Genomic DNA, 19,893 nt, shown 5'->3' on the forward strand with positions numbered 1-19,893 from the left:
GTTGGAAATGTCTCAAAGTGATGTCATATTGTCAACATTTGGACATTTTCCCCACAAGAATTAACAAAGAAAGAGAGCGCAAATCCCCACCAGGTGTATCTCGTGCTCAGATTTAGGCGACACCACCACCCTTTTTTTTTTTTTGGAAAATACAGACACACCACCGGCGTATCTCCTTCTCTCCAGTGTTTGGAGGAGTGAGCACTTCATTTTGATATAAAACAGGTTTTTCAAAGGTCTTTACTCACCGCAACCACAAGACATCCTTAATCATAGTCATAACTGTGCACTTATATTATTAGGCTGATAGGCCCAGGAGTATGTGAGATTAGCTGTGGTCAGACACACACACACATATACACACACAACCATGAACACATGATCCCCTCCAGGCTGCCGCTTAATGGAGATAATACTAGCTGTTTTTTTTTTTTTTTAAAACACTGCTAGATGGTTTTTGGATGGATTCTTCCTTTAATGAGCTGCCATCCCTGAAGGAATTTCATGAACCTGGCTTTCAGTGGGGGGTTTTTGGTCTCTAAATGCTGGTTTACACACTTTCAAAGGCTTTTCCACCCTGCCAAGAATCAAATTCTTGGGGAAACGCTGAACGAATTTAAAACATTCAAGTCTAAAGATGTTGACTGTTTGCACAAAACATCAACTGCCTGCAACTGTGTCCCAGAAATACAGCTTTTTGTATTAGCTTTCAAAACCCCGAGTGTGAGCGTGTGTGTCCTTCCATACGTGTGAAATTGGACTCAGGCGATGCAGTCAGTCTCAGACATGTTTTGGAAAGTGTAACCTGAGTTTGTGGTTTCTGGACAAACACTCCACACTACTGTATTTGTGTGTCTGGAGGAGAAAAACCCCCCCGCTCGCTAAAAGCTCGAGCCTCGGAGAAGGAATGTAGCTATCAGGTTATCAATAGCAAGTCTATGCAGCACTCAGGATCTGATAGAGCTGCACAGGAAAGGTCAGGAAAACAGAGATTCAGCATTTTATAATTTTTTTAGGGTACGGGTGCGCTGTTCAGTCACGAAGATCAGAAATACCAGCAGATGATCAGCCTTTTGGAAAGATCTGGCTATTTCATCACCATGCAGACAAGCAAATGTGTTATATTTACTCTAAAAGTGAATTTAAGGCTCCCAGGATCAAAGAATGCTTGGAAAAAATAACAGAATTTGTTAAAAATGGCCTGATAAATCCATGAAAATTATGCAAAAAGTTGACCAGAGCTGTCAGTTTTCCTTAATTTCCTGGAACTGGACGAGCAGAAAAACGGAGCTGTCGGTTTCGCAGAAATCGTAAACACTGAGATGACCTTCGTAATGATCATGTTAATTCTGCGGTCACTCGGGCCTGTGTATTTTTTAAATGTTCTCTGTTATTCTTCCCCTCATTAGAGTCAAGTAAACACTGACCAGATGGTTTGAATCAAACTGCTGGAGCGGGCCTGCACTCTTGCATCAATCGTACATTGGGAGGGAAGTCAGTCGCCCATGCCTTTTGTTTTCGCCCTCTTGATTTTCGCTCCAGCTGTCTGCAAAATGTATTGAACCGAGTGAGAGGAAGGTCCAGTCCAGGGTGGGAGATTACCACCAGCCAAAAATATGATCACAGTGCCTGGTAAATGATTCTACTCTACCAGCCACTTTGACGGGGACAGCTGTGTTTTGGAGCTTCTTCTTTTTATTCGAAACGCCTGTTTTAGATCTGAAAATAGCAAAAGTGTCTAATTCAATGTTGGGTCCCCCTGCCACAGTCATCAGTGAATGGAAAGCTTAGTTTCCTGACCTGGCAAAGACATTTGCTTCATATCTGACCACAAATTTAAACGCATAGTTATGGCTTGGCGCTGATACAAAATATAACAACACCTTTTTAATATTTTATTAATCCCTAACAGGCCCCACAAATTCCTCTTCATCATGTCTTTCTCCGTAATATTAATCACATTTATTTTATGTATCTTAATTGTCTAAGCAAGGTTTTAAACTCTTGGTTAGATCCAAGACAATGCAAGGCAAATTTCCCCATGGCGACAAAACATGTATTGTGATGTATCGTATCGTATCGTATCGTATCGTATCGTATCGTATCGTATCGTATCGTATCGTGTATTATAACCTCCCTTCATGGTTCAAGCAAATTCAGCATGTGAAGTGGTTCATGGATCCAACCTGGTTCCACCTGGAGTCACCTGTCTTGGTGTTGCTGGTATCTTGTTCACTAGCAGCATCTGAAACACATGACGACCTGGCTCGGCTCTGTGTTCCTCACTAAACTGATGACTATGAAATCTATCTCTTAAAATGTGCACAAATGTGGCCAAGAGCTTTTGATTCATGGAAAAGCTGACACAACAGACAGTCTCCTTATTTAAGAGTGTATCCTTGGGTTCAGTCTGACTTTGCCCCTGCTTTTCCTCTCTGTGTGCAGCTGACATGATGGAGAAGTCACGACGCCTGCAACGGGTAACCATCAGTCTGCTGTTTGGCGTGTGGCTGCCTTGCTGTTTCGCCCAGACCACACCGCCGCCCTCGGCTTCGGCCACGCCATCGCCCACCCCGTCTCTCTCCCCGTCTCCCTCCCCGTCCCCCCGGGCCCAGACGGAGCGTCTGAAGTTCAGGCTGGCTGGTTACCCCCGGAAACACAATGAGGGCCGCATCGAGGTTTTCTACAAGGGAGAGTGGGGAACCATCTGTGACGACGACTTCTCTATCAATAACGCCCAGGTGCTCTGCCGCCAGCTGGGCTTCGTCTCAGCCACGGGTTGGACCCACAGTGCCAAGTACGGCAAGGGCCAAGGTGAGAGCGATGTCAGCCACTTCACTTCCTCAGATTCAGTTACAGAGTTAATACCCTGCTGGTGTTTCTTGGCAGAGCAGTGTTGTTCACATATTTCAGCATGGTTTCATTTGATTTCCCAGCCACCTGATTTCCAGCATTGGGAAAACTCTCACCAAAATATGGTGAAATATGAAAACCCTCATGTTTTTGTGCATATTTTGAAACATAAGACCACACTTTACATTTTAGGCATTTAGCTGATGCTCTTAGGTGCAACATTAGAGGAAGCTTAAATCAGTGTTGGAAGCAAGCAAGTCCTCCGGGTCCACACTTACTGATTTATCGTGCTGGATCCGTACTGACTGTCCTCTTCCCGTTGCAGGGAAAATCTGGCTGGACAACGTGCTGTGCAACGGAGGAGAAAAGAGCATCGAGCTGTGTAAGTCTCGCGGCTGGGGAAACAGCGACTGCACTCACGACGAAGACGCCGGAGTGGTGTGCAAAGACGAGAGGATCCCCGGCTTCGTGGACTCAAACGTCATCGATGTAAGCTACCAAAAATACTGCACGATTACAGCCGCTTTCTCATGATTTGGTTGGTCTGTGTGAGAGTTTAAACACTATTTCTCGTCCTCACACCAAGCCATAATTGCAGCAACAATGATCGTAAAAGCCCATAGATCATAAAAGTTAGTTAGGCTAAGAAGCTGCTGTAAGCCTGTAAATCTTGTTTATGCTGCCACTTTGCACTAACAGCCCCTGCTGCTCCACGGCCTATAGACGCTATATGCTTAAACCCACATGGGAGACATTAAGGAGCCCACTGCAGCTCCACCTGTGGTCGCTCCTCCTGCTGCACACATGGTGTCAATTAGCTCTGGTCTATACGATGTGTCTGAACCCATTAAAAGCTGAAGGGTTTCCAAGTCTACTGTCTCGGGGAGGTGTGGCCAGCAGAGAGTTTACAGACTAAACCTGACAGCCGGTGCATAAAACACCGCGTCCTCGGACACACTGACTTTGGATGTGCTGGAGGCCTCGAGGTTATAGAAGTGGGGTCAAGACCTGAAGGTCTCCGGTTCAGATCCCAACTGGGAAACTCTGGACTTGAAAAAATTGCCGAGTAGTGTTGTTCCCTCCTTCAGTAGCTACTGGCAGTGAGGGCAGAACCATGTGGATGAATATTCATATCCTTGTAATCATGACAAATTATAAAGATATAGGGGTATAACCGTTCAACAAACCCAACGGTTCCATTTGTACTGAGTTTTCCAGTTACGACTTTGGTTTTGGTCGTTTTGTATATCAGGGAGGGAAAAAAAATCTCCATTTCCAATAACAGTATTTTATTTTAGTTGCAAAAATAACTTTTTTCCATGGAGATTTTATGACAATATATGAAATCAACAGAAGGCAAAAGTGCTGCTTTGGCTGTTTAAAAGAAACAAAAATATTTTAAATATTTTCATTAATTCATCAGCTAAGTGTGTGGTTGTGTGGCTCTCATACAGTGGATGTGGGTGTAGCAGTGCACTTTTCACCTCCCAGTTCAAAATATACTGAACAATCATGGTTAGAAAACTCTCAGTTTGTTTTTTTACTGTTTAGTTTTGTACTTGCAATTATACTGAAAATCACATGTTAAACTAAATGGCATTTGAGAGAGTCAAAGATATGTAAAGTTATGCCAGTTTCACATGTTGGATTTTCTTCCATGCACAATTACCAACATGTTTCACAACACAAGATGCGCTCACTGTCAGGGCGCTGTACGTCCGTTCAAACTCTGGCCTCTGTTAAGTATAACAGCCAATTATCACAATACAATGCGGCCATTCAGCACTGTATTTGTGCAGCGATCATTAGGGCTGCTGTTTTTGTACACTGTGCCAAGTTTTGGAGGAACTGGCAGAATGATTATGCCTCCACCGCACATGAGCTCTCTACAGACCGCATGTTGTTTGACTGGGCCAGTAATGCAGGGTTTGCCTGTTTTTTTTGTTTTTTTTTTGCCTGCTGATCTATTTGGAAGTTGTGTGTCTTTCACTGAGGAGACACACCCACTGCCACGCCCCTTTATGGGTGATGAGTATGCAAGTTCTTGCCTTTCTCCCCGATCTTCTTTTCCACAAAGTGTCATGCAAATCCACCCAGATTTTTTTTTAGATTCTCTGCAAACAGACAAATAAACAGAATGGGGTGACAAGAAACAAAAAATTATATTCAGAACTTCAGTGCAGTAAACAGTAAATCAATATCAGTGTTGAGTCATTGTTTGATTACATTGAAAGGTGATACATGATGTTATTGGATTATTGCCCAGATTTACTGTTGGTGCTCTTTAGTAAACCGCCAGCTGCTGCCCAGAAGCCTGTGGTCGCACCCAGGCAGCTCCCACATGGGAATGAATGAATGTGAAGCAGGGTGCTGCTGAAAAAGACCAAGCATGCTCAGGAAAAAAAAAAAAAAACTTCCTGGAAAAATCAAGGTTGAATAACTTAAAGGGAAAAAATTCAGTTTTTTGCTCTGAGAAACAGCACTGGGCCAGATTCCAGCACAGCAGTTTCCAGCTGCCCACGGTTTTCTGTTTGTCCTCCTCGTTGTCCATTTTTTTTTTTTTTTTTTTTTTTTTTTTACGACTGACCGGTCCGAGGTGAACAAGGTTAGACTGGGGTTCGCCTCCGTGGCTCACTGGGAACAGCTTGAGCTCTGGGATGTGATTGGATAACATACCTCTGTTACATATCAGAAAAAAAAAGGAAAGGATTTCGTAAGAGATCGTCGGAGGGAGGGAGGGGCTTCCAAATTGGGAAGTTTCTCCCCCTTTTTTTTTTTTTTTTTTTTTTTTTTGCCTGTTGCTGCGAGTCAGGCTCTGTCAATGTGGCGTCCAGACTACAATCTGAAACCGCAGCCAGATTCTTTTCCACTCAACCACGACTTAACTGACTCACTGCAAATCTGGAAATCAAGGATGGTCATGTTTACCACTTATGAGCTGCAAGTGAGGGGATCAGATCGCTGCGTCGAAAATAGCCGTGTGTAATGACTATGACTCAATGGATAATCTGCTCGGCTCATTCAGAAGTGTTTAATAGATGAAAGACAGCATGAGAGAATGGAAACCCACGGTTCAGTTCATTTGAGCATCCAAATGTGTGTATGTGTGTGTGTGTGTGTGTGTAGGTGAAAGGGTGGGTTGGGGGGAGGGAGTGATGTAAATAAGGTAGGTCAGCTGTGTAATAATCGTAAAATGACCACCTGTATGATTAAGAAGATGAAATTAATTGAGGTTTATTGTCCCTCCTTTACATCCTCTGGTGCTAATGTGTAATCTGTAATTTTCAAATGACTATTGATAATCCATTTTATTCACTGATGACTGTGAATTATTTCATGATAGATGTGATCCACCTTTTATGAGAGATATTAAAATTTTGAATCCCCGATCCCGTGAAAAGGCACACGTCGATGAGAACAAGGTGGAGGAGGTGCGGCTCCGTCCCGTGGTTGCCATGGCGAAAAAGAAGCTGCCCGTCATCGAGGGTGTGGTGGAGGTGAAGCACAAGGACGGCTGGGCGCAGATCTGCGACCTGGGATGGACGCCCAAAAACACCCGCGTTGTCTGCGGCATGCTGGGATTTCCACACGAGAGGAAAGTCAACAAAAACTTCTACAAGTAAGTGCACGAGCGCTCCTCTCACTGCTGACACTTTAGATTTTGCATTTTTTTTTTTTTTTAAGTTTGAGAGAACTGCACACTAGAATTTCACTTGGGCAAATGGGACGAATCTCAATTAGTGTCTCTGTTCCAGTCCCACTGTGTGATTTAAGCAAAGATAGGTGTATTTTTAAATCAAAATTGTGCCTGGTGCTTCTTTAAAAGAGGTTATCGCTCATCTCTATGGCTCCTGAGCAGGAAAGAATAGAAAAACAGGCAGAATGACTTTAACAATTTAACAAAAGGTCGAGCAAGTTCCAAAAAATCTGGAAAAATCCCCTTCACGTGGAATATCACTCTGCGAATCGCTTTGTCCTTGACAGAAGCTGCTTTCGATGCCATCATGCCTGAATAAGTAATAACAGTCTTCACCTGCGGTTAAAGCGATAAAATAATGAGCAATAAAGGTGAAAGGTGAGGTCTGGAGAAGGAGAGAAATTTAAAATGGAAAACGTGCAGGAACCTCTTGTTTTGCAGGGTTTTTTTTTTGGCTTGTGAGCGATTAAACGAAAATCAATGTCTGCTCTCAGCTTGCATAAATAAATTTGTGTAGCAGGATTTTCCCTTTTCAATTTCATTTCTCATCAAAGGAACACTTGAGGACTGAAACGGCTCAATATTTGACAAGAAAAAAACTGAGAAAAATAGGAAAAAATAGGTATTCTGATAAATTTGTGTAGTATCTTGTGACCTTGGGGGGATCCTGTGCCTCAGGTTGATAACCACTGGGTTAGAGAAGCTTCCTGTTGAAGGGTTGATGGTTTAATTCCCAGTGCCAGCAGTGGACACTGAGCTGCTGCAGCTTGTTGGTGCTGTGTGACATTTCCTTTGTGTCTCTGCAGTCTGGGAACCAAACCACAAGTAGGATCTTGGTCTTTGTTCAATAAAGACTGGATATGAAAAGACATGATATGATATGGACTGCCCATGTAGACGCTCCCTGTAATCTGCAGCCCAGCACACGTGACCTGAGCATAAGCATTTGGATGAGCCTCTGCTTATTATTATTATTTTTTTTTTAAGGTTTCTATGGAGGATGTTTTTGTTTTTCTAGGGATAAGCAGAAATGGGACATTTCTTTTGTGTCCCGTCTGGGTCACGTTTTTCATGTTCTCGGTTTTTGTTTATGACTTTGCGGGGGAAGCTGAAGAGCCACTGTCAGCTGCCTGCAGTGATGGAAAATTACCGGCAACTGTGCGCCTTTCCCCGAAGAGTTTTCGCATCAGCATTTCTTTGTTTGGTGCAGGCTGATTGTTAATTCAAGGCAGAAAATATTAGATATGCTAGATATCAGTAGGCTATGAATAATGCAGAGACATGATCTGAATGATGATGCACCACAGCTTGTTTTCTGTGCAGATGAATATTTAGCAGAAAACCTAAGACACTGTGTCACATTTAACCACCTAAAGTCAGTCCACCGTGTGCAGAAACACATGTACATGGGGTAAAAATAACAGATTACACAGGAGAATTGGGTAAAACTGCCCATGAGTACAGTCAAATCTCATTTATTTAGATTTGCACAGATTCAAACAGTGGGCTGTAGAATAAGATGCCAAATAAAATCTCCACTTTACCTAACATTTAGTCATTTAGTCTCATATTCAGCATTAAAATCTTGTTTTTCTTAAGATTTTATGAAAAAATCTGCCTGTTGGATGAGATAATCCCACTTGCATTTTTGCCAGTTTCAGTTTCATGCAATAAATATGTTGCAGCAAGGCAGAGTAAGGCAGATCAACACGTTAGTAGCAAGAAAACGACACGTGATTGAAGAAAATTCAACATTTAAGACCGAATATGAGACTCAAAGACGGGTTTAGATGGATCATTTTTGAAGTGAGGGATATGCTATGAAATTTGGCCACGTCACGGTGGATGAGGACAGTCAGGACAGTGATTTCTCTCTCAGACCTCCAGCTTCCTTTTCCCAGTTTGTCCCTCCAGTATGACTGCACACATTCTGGGCTTCGCTCCAGTCCCAGGCTTTCTATTCATCTCGTGCAGATGGTTCACAGTAGTACGAGGGGAAATGTGTGTTTTCTCTCGGTCGTGTGTGAAGGCTAAAGCTCAGGGGAAAGGCAGGAGGGTTTTGTGTGTGTGTGTGTTGAGGGGTTAAACAATGCACAGGCTACAACAGCTGGAGAGAAGCCAGCGTGCATGCATCAATAGTCAAATTGTTCTGTGCTGTCAAAGCTACTGTAAAGACCCAGCTCTCCTTTATTGTCAGGAACTGATGTGTGTGTGCGTGTGTGTGTGCAGGAGTTCTTCAACATCAGGATTTGCGGCTTGAAAAATAACCTTTTTCATAATTTCCCAGACCTTTTATGACTCACATTACAAGTGCTGTTTTTACTCCAGGACTTCAAAATAATAGTGATTTTTGAAGGGGTTATGGGTTTTTAAAGGCTTATGTTCTTATTTTCATACTGAAGTCACTAATAGCTAATATGTGGCGCCATGACTTCTCTAAATTTAACATTTATGCCAGCAAATTTCAAGTATTCAGTATTTCCCCCAGATATTTATTTTTTGTCAGGGTGGGAAACCCTCTAAGTCAGCAGTCAGCCCTTCACTGAACACTGAATCTCTCTCCTGAAATCCAAACTAATGAAATTATTTATGGTTAAAATAGTAATTTAAGGGTTTAAGGGTTACTGTCCGGCTTTAATTTAAGACTTCTGGCAGTCAGTTGGACAAAAAGGTTGTTATTCTGGTTATCTTTTGTACATGGCTGTGTCCACTGTCACCAAACTGTAAAATAAATAATTCTGCAGGCATCACAAAAGATAAGCAGCCTTGCTATTAATGCAGCTATTCTTGAATACAAGGTTCATATTCAGTTTCCCGTCGGCTATCTAACATACCGAAAATAGATGGAAATAGATAGATTTTCTCCAAACAATGTCTCCAAATAATACTCCTAATAATCAATAATAATCATACCACTTAATCATCCTGCTGCATGACACCTTTCCAAACTGATTCCGTATGATTCATGTTGTGATTTTTTACAGCTCACCGAATCAATGCAAAATATCAGTGTGTATGTTTTTACATCCTTTTTTTCTGTCATTCATGCATGTCATTCTGGCTCAAATCTCTCCATCGACACATCTCCATGTAGAAGTATGAAGTTTGGGATAACATAAAAAGCATACAGGCATTTTTTTTAAAAGCCGCAGGTAGTTGTGTTTCATGTTCAAGAAGATTAGTTCTGAAAATAAAACCTTAAATTCATTAGAAATTGACACTTGTGAGAGAAGATTTTGTTGCACGGGTGATCGAAATGTTAGTCACTTCATTGTTTTTGTCTGATTTGTCTCCCTACCTCTCCATTTCACGCATAGCTACATACGAGGCATTTTAGCTGCTTAATGAGACGCCGCGGCCAACGCCGGGCTGGGTTTTTGGAAAGCTTAAATCGCTCTGTAATTGCGCTGCACATAATATTTTGGTCACCTGAAGCAGCTTTGGTAATACGAGCTCTGCAGCCCTGAGGAATGCCAAAAATGTTGTTCACTGAAGCTGACCCTACAGTAACTCACTTGTGTGTAGAGAAAAATGTGTGCATCCAGCGTGTGTGCACGAAGCATGTGTGTGTGTGTGCCTGTAGTCTCTCGCCTGTGTGTGATGAATGTGGCTGTTTCACCGTTGCAGACGTCTGAAAAAGCGAGCGGCGGAGAAGGTCTCCAAGCCAAAGGTTAATGTTTCAGCCGCTGGAAGGTATATTGTAGCGGGACAACCCACCGTCGAAATCCTCTTCACTCTGCATTATTGTGTTTGTGACAGTGGGTTTCCTGTAGAAGTAGAAAATAACCATGTCGCTCTTGTTTGGTAAACCCCTCCCTACCCCTCTCTAATAAGGTATATGATTCTGTGCAGCATGTGAATGAGGTTGCATACATTGTTTTCCAGTTATAATTTAGGTTTGCATTGTCTAGAGGTTGACTTGTCTTATATTTGTGTTTTCTTTCTTCTTCTTCTTTCACATTGACACTGACATCTCACAGACTGCACATGCTGTCGACTGATCAATGGCATATTCCCAAATATTTGCAAAATTTTCCAAGCATCTGTTACACAAACCAGCAAGAATAAACATATCGTTAATTACCAAGAGCAGTAACTCTGCCGGAGTTTGTGTTTGTAGCTTTGGTGCAGACAGAGATATTATTAACATCATTAACACCATTAACAAGCAGATTAGATTTAGATTTGGATCCTGTTAATGCCCTTGTGATGGGACAGATGTCGTCCGTCTGTGCGGTGTGAGTGACCGGGGTTTGATTATTTCCCGTGGATTAGTCCACCTAACCCAACGCAACAGCTGGAAATCCCATTCCCTATTATGGCATGCTTTTTGGAGGAGGTCAGTAACGTACATCCTGGGTTCTTAAACCAAAACGGTCACAGGCATGCTTCTTTTGGAGCCCTCTGAGCGGGAACAGACCTGGGTCTGGCAGCATTTACAAGTAATCCTCAGCGTTCGTTTGCAGCCTGCTTGGAGAGTGCAAGACGGGCAGAGTTCACCGCACGGGAGGAAGAGTGTCAGAAAGTTTTGGCAATCACAGGAAAGGTCAGACTCCGTGAAAGTCTATCTGTTATGGGTTTCTGTGATTGACACCTGATCTGACATCATCTGAATTCTGATGTTATAACACCCTGCCCATCATGTGCACCATGGAGGTAAAAACACCCAAATAATGATATTTAATAAGAAGAAAAGACACATGACTGGCATATAAGGACCTTGTCTGGCAACATAATGTGTCAAAGGTCTGAAAATGCCTTATTGGAATATGATAAAATACAAATCCCTCCTATTTTATAAAAGAGCATAGTGAACTACTAACTTTCCCAGGCCTGATATTGTTATGAATCCATGTGGACTTTGTATTGTCTTTGCTCCATTTGAGTTCAAATAAAAGATAATAAGACTTTGCAGATTACAGCTGACCCAGGTTTGGACAAGCGTGGCCGTATGTTTGAGATTATGTTTTCTCATTTTAGCCTTGTGCCTTCGCCCTATGTGCGCTGGGATAGGCTCCAGCAACCCCCCGCGACCCTAGTGAGGATAAGCGGTTTAGAAGATGAATGAATGAATGAATTTTAGCCTTGTCCTTAAAAAAAAATAATAATAGCAGTTTAAGAACCCACTGACTTCACACATTACACCTTATAATATGACCACGTGACATCATGTCCTCATTCATAGAGCCCCTCCAGCTCTATGCCTACTGTACTATCCCACCCAAAAGTTAAAGAAATGTCATAAGGGAACAAAGTCGATGTGGTAACTCGAACTTCACATTGACACTTTGTTGCATCTTGTAGCACGGTCGGGGTAACATAGTTTTCACTACTAATCATCATGTTTATGAATATTCTGTACATGTAATATAAAAATGTTTGCTGATGAAGTGTGTGAAAATAACGTGTCAGATTTTGTGTGTCTTAATGCATTCTTAAGGAGGCTGTGTCATTTTCAGCACATCTGTGTATGTAGTATAGTGTTACGTTTCAACAGAGCATATTGTTATTAAAATTCAGCCATTTTTGATGAGAGGTGGTATCACTGTGGATAGATGTTGAACGTGGATGTGCTGAAAATGACACATCCGCCGCGAGAGCGCGGCGTCTGTTTTCAGCCGTCTGTAATTGTGCATCATGTAACCTTTGTTGCTAAGATGTTTCACTGTTTGTCTGCTCGTTTGCTTTTCCTAACTGTGCAGTCTAACCCGTGTTTACCTTGCAGGCAGACATCCAAAGCTAAAGCTAACTCTAAGTCTAAACACAGCGGCTCTGGCAAAAGGTAAACTGAGGAAAAACAATTCAACGGGTAAATCCATATGGAGGGGAATAAGCCGCCACACACACACACACACACACACAGTACTGCTTCCACGTGCCTCACACACAAACTGATGGGAAACTGTGGGGGATGAAAAAAAAATACTTGTTCACTTGGTTAAATTGGCAAAAAAAGTTTCTTGTTTCCAAAAAATTGCACATGTGGCTTGTTAGACGCGGGGAGGACGTCCATAACTCTGCACAGGAATTTTCAGATTAAAAAGCAAAACATGCTGCAGCATTCACTTTAATTCACTTATTTCATTATTGTGCAGAGGAATTTAAAATAGTTGTGGATACTTAGCCTTTGCACATGCACCACACACATTACCCATATGTTTTTTTCAGCTGATTTCCCAAGAGCCGTTTTGCTGCAGAAAACTCTGAAAAAAATTGGCTTCACAGATTTAGTTAATTTCCTCTTTTCTTTGGCTTTATTGAACACAGGCAGTGGTGGTCATCCAGGTCATAGTTTTGGCTCCTCAGACATTAGAATATTTTGTGTTTCCCAGCAGTAATGGGGATGATGATTTTGGATGGTTTTGTAAAGTGAGAAAATATCCTGTGATATTCTGTATGAACCTGACTGACGTTTGATTGATGGATGGATGTTGTAATGACCTGAAACCAACCCAATACATACATTTTACATTTTACATTTTACATTACCTAGTTATTCATTCACTCATTTGTTCATTAAGCGACAGACCCATGAAAATGAATGAAGTTACCTGTGAGTAGGCTACTGTATACTGACTGCCTTTAATTTTCCCTTTTACGTTTCACTGTGTAAATAAAAGTGAGGGATTTATTCATTCATTCGGGAGCCATTCAGTCATCGTCCCTCCTCGCCCCTGTCTCTGCCCTCCAGGCTGTATTTGGAGCGTCAGAAGAACAACTACTACATCCACTCTGTGGCCTGCACGGGCACAGAGATCCACCTGGCCGCCTGCCCGATGGAGTTCGCCAAGCCAAACGCCACCTCGTCCTGCGAGGGCGGCATGCCGGCCGTCGTCAGCTGCATGCCAGGCCCCCACTTCATGCAGAACAGCGGCCTGAAGAAGAAACTGAAGACTTCGGTAAAAGTCTCTCTCTACAGCTTGCTGACAGGGCGCAGTCCACGAGGAGTCAGCATCCCTGGGCTATTTCTGTGAAAAAAACTTATTTCTAATCTACTCCACAGGAAATAGACCTCATTAACTTCTTTAACTTTCTGATTTATCATGAAATATATCAAGCTGGCACTGACCTTTTATTAAATTCAAATATCAGCCAATTATGTGTCCACTGCTGATAAGATGATTGCAGTTGCATGATTTTCATTTGCACTTTGTACTAATTCATTAAATGTTTTTTTTTGTTTGTTTGTTTGTTTGTTTTTTTTAAAGAAAAGTTTCCCTTTTATTGAAATGGTAAATTTAGTTGCAGACAAAATTACTGTTTCTGAGATTTGACAAGAATAAAACTCAGAGGGGAAATACAGTATTTGTGTGTATTTTGGCATTAAAATGGTCATCTTGACAGGCTCTGAATTTTCCACAAAGTACTGTTTGCTGACAGCTTGATTCCAAAAATAAACCTTAAAAAAACACACAACTGATATTAGTTGATACTCATATTAGTGGAATTCTAGTTTAAAATAAAATGAAGCATGGATGGAGTCAGCACATCAGCCAATAGCTAGTACACTGTTTGTAAATCTTACCAAGTTATTTCAGGCATCACGCCCGGCTTGTGCTAACTCTTAAAAAATGCTACTGTCAAACTTACTGGCTTTAATAAACTCTACTTTTTCATGTTACGCACCAAATTAAAAAACGGTGCAATGTCAGCTCTGAAAATGGTAATGGAAGAGGATGAACTCCAATGCACCGTCCTTATTAAAATGTATTTTGTGATGCTGTTTTGTTGTTTAGAGCAACGTGAGGCTGAAGGGCGGGGCGAAGATGGGTGAGGGCCGGGTGGAGGTGCTGAAGAGCGGCGAGTGGGGGACGGTGTGTGACGACCGCTGGAGCCTGCTGTCTGCCAGCGTCGTCTGCAGGGAGCTCGGCTTTGGCAGCGCCAAGGAGGCTCTGACCGGAGCCCGCATGGGACAAGGTGAGGAGGGTCCGGTTCTGACGCTCCTCGGGAACAACCACCCACCACTGAAAATCCATTTTAATAAAGAAGTATTAGTTTTCCCAACCATGTCAGGAACTGAACTCCATCTGACCAGTGCATCTCTGACATCCAAGCCACAACAATTCTAATAATAAGAAGAAGAAGAAGACCACATTCAAGTTTCAAGTTGATTTAAAGCCCAATATCGCTGTTTACAGTCTCAAAAGACCAATTAAAATCAGTGGTTACAATAATAATGATAATGATAATGGTAATATTAAATCAAAAACAAATAAGAGCAGATCGTTTCATAAGCTACTAAGTAATATGTTTTAGGAAGACAGTTGAAAAGTGGTGCAGATTAACATGTCGCTTATGGCAGTTTTAGTTCTACAAACATTATTCGGAAGTTAAACTAATAGCCGGTTTAATTAAATGGTAATCGCCGGAGATAAAGAACCACAGTTTTTTTTTTTTTTTTTTTTTTTTTTGTGGCAGTGTAATATTGTAATGAAGTGGAAAAGGCAATAAGGAAGAGAGGAGTGCGCTAATATTTTGAAACCAAACTTTTTTCATTACATCTTAAAAAATACAATCTAGTCATGCTAAATTACACATGTAACTTCTGACTTAACCAGCTACCTGGTTAAGTCACCCCAGGTAGTGAGTGAGCCACGTACACACATGAATCAGAATCAGAAATATTTTATTGATCCTCTAGGGGAAATTGGGTAATTGGGTAATGAAGAAAAAAAAATCAATCACCAAAAAATTCAGTTTATTTATATTTTGACCAGAGTTTTGTCTTTGCCATTCCAATTTCCATTTAGCTACAAGAAACGAGATAGCGGGGCTTAACACACACCACTGAAAAGCAAACCCCAATGACGACTCCCACAAGTGCCTAAAACAAACCGTTAATAAGTCATAAAAAAGGGGTGTGGCTAAAATATAGGGGGTGGAGCAAACTTTCTACAAAGTTTGGCCATGTTACATGAATCCATTTGGAAGTTATGTGCCTTTCTGCAATAGGACACTCCTACTGCCACTGTCCTTTTAGGCCAATTGCATGCACAAAAACACACACCTTCACACCTTCACACACACACACACACACACACAGACACACTCGACCTCCATGCCAAATTTCAGCCTCCTAGGTCAAAAACTGTGGCCGCCAAAGGGATAGAAATGGACAAACTGAGCTAACCCACCTGGCAGCTAAAAAAAAAACAATGAACGTTTGTCTCAGCCAATAAGATTACATCTATCTGCACAGAAGCTCCGCCTCTGAGAAATGATTACAGAACTAAAACTTCAAAGTCTCATAGACAAGGACTGGCACATAAAAAGTTGTTTTCCAGTTAATTTTTTTGTGGTTCCAGTACAGATGGAGGCCTGCCAGCGAAGTCAGCTCTATATCTAATATCAAATTAATACATATTAGATGTTACTGCGATGCAAACTGGATAAAGTGTCTTTTGGCAGCAGTGTATCCAGTCATAATGTCAGTGTCTAAATGCTGAGACTTGATTATGTAAGTTTCACCAGCAAAAAAAAAAAAAACACAATCTGTTTTGTATTATTTCTGTTTGGGAAAATATTCTCCTGGAGTCTGTGCTTGTCCTTTTGTATTCAGTCCGTCTGAATGCAGCACCTGAGACAGGATGAGTGTTCGTAACTGAGCAGCTCAGTCATCAGCGGCCCGGCTAATCTCTCAGGTCATCTCCTCCTCAGAGCATCTGCCCTCAAAAACAAAAAAACAAAAAAAAAAAAACGCCCACATTCCTGCAGGGATTCCTCATCTCGAGCCTATTTTAAGATGTAAAGGAATGCTGTGTCCATGTTATTTGCCTCTAATGCTACATCCCATCACTTATCCTGTGATAGCAAGTGAACCAGATTATGCGTAAACTGAGATTAGCTGGGTTTATCCTCCACTGCGTCTCTTATTATAAGATGGGAAATTGATTCGCCGCTCTCCAGAGGCATACTCCCATTCATTATTTTCAGCGAGAGCAGGCCTATTTCTAATTTTAATGCATCAGTCGGGCATATCTGAGCGTGGAGTACCATCTGCGTTATTAAAGATAAGATACGAATCATTTCACTTCTAAAATGGTGCAGCACGTTTAATAAGCTCAGCGTGTGCCTCAAAGAGCTGCCTGGCCTCCACATGAGTGACAGCTAATCTATTTTTTGTGATGAAAAAGACTTTTTCTAGTCATTTTGCCCGAGACAAGTCAAGCTGAAAAACTCCAGTCTAAAAGCCCATATATGCAGTTTGGTAATAAATTGCTGCTTAATATTCTCTAAATAGTTTATTATCTCCTTTGAAATGTTATTTACCAAGTCATATAGGTAAGGAAGAAAGAAGAAAGAAGAAAACTCCTCAGGTCATCTTTTAGGTTATCCCCTCTGGACACACACACACACACACACACACACAGAGCTGCCAAAATATTCATCTCCTTCATTTGGTTGGAAACTGCTTAAAATTTTCTCTGAAAGGTTAATCTGGCTCAAATTCCTGGGTGAATGCTTGCTGAAAGCAGGCAGGAGGGAAAACCTAGAGCTGAATGAAGTAGTGTATGTGTGTGTCATGTGTGTGTTTGTGTGTGTGTGTGTGTGTGCACATCTGTGTGTGTATGCATGTGTAAGTGAGTGGCTACGCAGACATCGGCACGTCTGCCTGTGAATAAATTACACCCGTAACTTCTGTATACAGTAATTTTGCAGAGCCTGTGAGAAGGGACGTTTGTGTGTGTGTGTGTGTGTGTGTGTGTGTGTGTGTGTGTGTGTGTACATGAGTGTGTGTGTCAGCTGGTTCTTGTGAGCAGCTGCAAGCTCCAGCGGTTACAGAGGTTGTCTCGTCCCCAGAAGGTCGTCGGCTTGACACTGAATCTCTTCCTGTAAGTCGCTCGGGATTCGAGCGCCGGCTAACTGCTTGCAATGTGAAGTGTTTATGTTTGATGTGTGTGTTCCTCATTATGTATTCTCCCCAAAAACACTGAGGTGTGTACAGTATTCAGGCAAGCCGCCTCGAGACCCTGTCCACGGGGGAAACAAGCAGCCTTTTAAAGGGCAGCTGGGCGGGGATGTCCGCTCTCGTGTGTGTACATTATGTTTGCTGCCGCAGAGGAAGTCGGCTGAGGAGTCTCATCACAGAATCTCTTTGAGGGAGCAGCATACCTGCTGTGCACCCAAATGGCTCTCAGACCGCCGCCCTGCTGCATTTTGATGCACTTCAAGGCCAGGAAATGTTTCCACACGTCACAGAAGCTGGAAACTGTACCACTGAAGGAATTCCTTTCACAGGAATTATATAATGCATCGTCTCGTGGAGCTGAGCGTGCATGCTTAGAAACCTCCCTTGGATAAGTTAAAAAAGAAAAACACACGATGCATAGGTAATTAGCTTTAAGAGGTATATGTAGTGTGACTGAAGACCATAAACACCACTTCATAAAATTTAAAAAGTTGTGGGTCTTTCCAAGGAAAAGTCCGCTGGCGCCTAAGTTTTTGGACAAAATATATCCCGAAAAAAAAAAAGAAAAATTCCCACCGACGTAACAAGATGATAGCAAGTGTCTTTGCACATGAGACCTGCTGTTTGACTGACAGGTGATCTCTTTAAAGTGCAGTACAATAAAAAACACTAACATCTTATGGACTACCATTTTAACCTTTACCATGTGCCTTGATAAATTCAAAGGCACCTTAATAGTATTGTTTATGGCACTGGTTCTCGAATGGGAGCACGTGTATACCAAGGTTTTTTTTTTGTGTGTGAAATTAGCCTATGCTATAATAGTTTCAATAAAAATGTAACTGTAAGTTTGATAACCCACATTTTATATTCAGGATCCCCTCTGGGTTCCCGAAGGTGTAAAATGTGTGCGTTTGTGGTTTAAATCTGCTGTCGTGGGACGTCAAGAGAGGACATTTGTTCATTATGACCGGGAAGCCAGATGAGACAAAAATCCAGGAAATGGATTTCCTCAGTGTCAGGTTGTTGTTTCACACACTGGTCAGGGTGAACTTGGCTGAGAAACTATTTCAAAGGGGATATGTTATTGAAAAAAGTTTGGGAATCACTGATTTCGGGTACCTGTCCACTTTCCCTGGCCAGATTTTCTAAGCCAGGATCAAGACTTTAAGAAATCGTTTCAGTCACAAGCCCACCTTCTCTAACCTCTCGTCTTCGGGCCACGTGTCCCTGTCCACCTGTCTTTGTCTGTCCAGGTATGGGCCCGATCTACATGAACGAGGTGAAGTGCCTCGGGACGGAGAAGTCCATCTGGAACTGTCCGTTTAAAAACATCACCTCCGAGGACTGCCAGCACGTGGAGGACGCCGCTGTCCGCTGCAACGTGCCCTACATGGGACTGGAGCACTCGGTCAGATCTGAACCTGCCTACCAACACATGATTTTTCCTTTTCCTGTAAAATTTGATTCATTTTCATTACTGTGTTTAGAACTACTTATATGAAAATGAGGTTTACAGCATCAGATTTCATTAAGAACTGCACTGATAGCTACAGCAACTTGACAGTATCATGTTTATATTGTATTTATTGCATCACTCTATTTGTTCATTCTTTTTTTGTTTGTTTGTTTACTGCTTTAACTTCGCTGGTTGCATGAAGATGTGAGATTTTGGGTCTAACAGGTATGCTACAAGTGTGCAAAAATCTCACATCTTCACTCTCAACCAGCATTTCTCCTAGACCAGAGAGCTTCATATCGCTGCTGTCGTGAAAAAAGAGCAACTGTATCATATCAGCTTTTCTGTTCCCAACATGAAGAGAAAGATTTAGTAGTTAAATGGGTTGAGTTTCACACTTTGTCCCCTACAGAGCAGTGCAAACCCCACTGTGCAGTTTGAAAATGACATGGGTGTCAAGGAGAAAATCAGCGTTTTATTTTGTTGTCCTGAAAAGCTGACTCTTTGCAGATATGTTGTTTTGTTTCCCTGACAGCAGCAATATGCCTTTAACAGACAGTATGCCTGGCTCTACAGTTTGTATTCGACCGGGTCATACTCTCCTCGGCCTCCAGTAGATACACACATGAACAGGCACGGTAGCAGGGCACACACTCATCCCCTGTTTGTTATTTCCAGTCACACACTTTTTTAAATCACCACTGTGTGGAATCTAAAAATCCTTATTTGATTTTGCTTACCTTTCATGATGCCAGCCATCTCGATTTTAAAGGAATACTCCAACATTTTGGGCAAGATACCCTTTTCTCGACTTCCCCAGACTGAGAGAAGATGTTCAACACCAGTTTCACGTCTGTATGTTCTCTGGTTCAGTTCCTAGTTGGTGAAAAAGGTACTTTGCCCAAAATGTTGTAGTATTCCTTTAACAAATGTGGCCATATGTGGTACAACAGACTATAAAATCTCCAGCATTAT

The 19,893-nt window shown here is 42.0% G+C and overlaps 1 protein-coding gene across 2 annotated transcripts in view; it reads left to right on the plus strand.

Moving 5' to 3' along the window:
• The window catches only part of loxl3b (lysyl oxidase-like 3b), a 29,817-nt gene that overhangs the window by 2,122 nt on the left and 7,802 nt on the right, over positions 1–19,893 (plus strand). Inside the window, exons 2-9 of one of the 2 annotated variants that reach the window (XM_030045064.1) lie at positions 2,446–2,814; positions 3,179–3,342; positions 6,255–6,472; positions 10,178–10,243; positions 12,276–12,332; positions 13,242–13,449; positions 14,287–14,467; positions 18,716–18,870. In XM_030045064.1, coding sequence (XP_029900924.1) covers positions 2,451–2,814; positions 3,179–3,342; positions 6,255–6,472; positions 10,178–10,243; positions 12,276–12,332; positions 13,242–13,449; positions 14,287–14,467; positions 18,716–18,870 — 1,413 coding nt within the window. In that variant the 5' untranslated portion in view covers positions 2,446–2,450. The remainder of the gene's footprint in view (positions 1–2,445; positions 2,815–3,178; positions 3,343–6,254; positions 6,473–10,177; positions 10,244–12,275; positions 12,333–13,241; positions 13,450–14,286; positions 14,468–18,715; positions 18,871–19,893) is intronic. The other variant, XM_030045063.1, reaches the window with a different exon arrangement.

This window comes from Myripristis murdjan, chromosome 22, assembly GCF_902150065.1.
Source record: "Myripristis murdjan chromosome 22, fMyrMur1.1, whole genome shotgun sequence".
In the NCBI taxonomy this organism is placed as follows: Eukaryota; Metazoa; Chordata; class Actinopteri; order Holocentriformes; family Holocentridae; genus Myripristis; species Myripristis murdjan.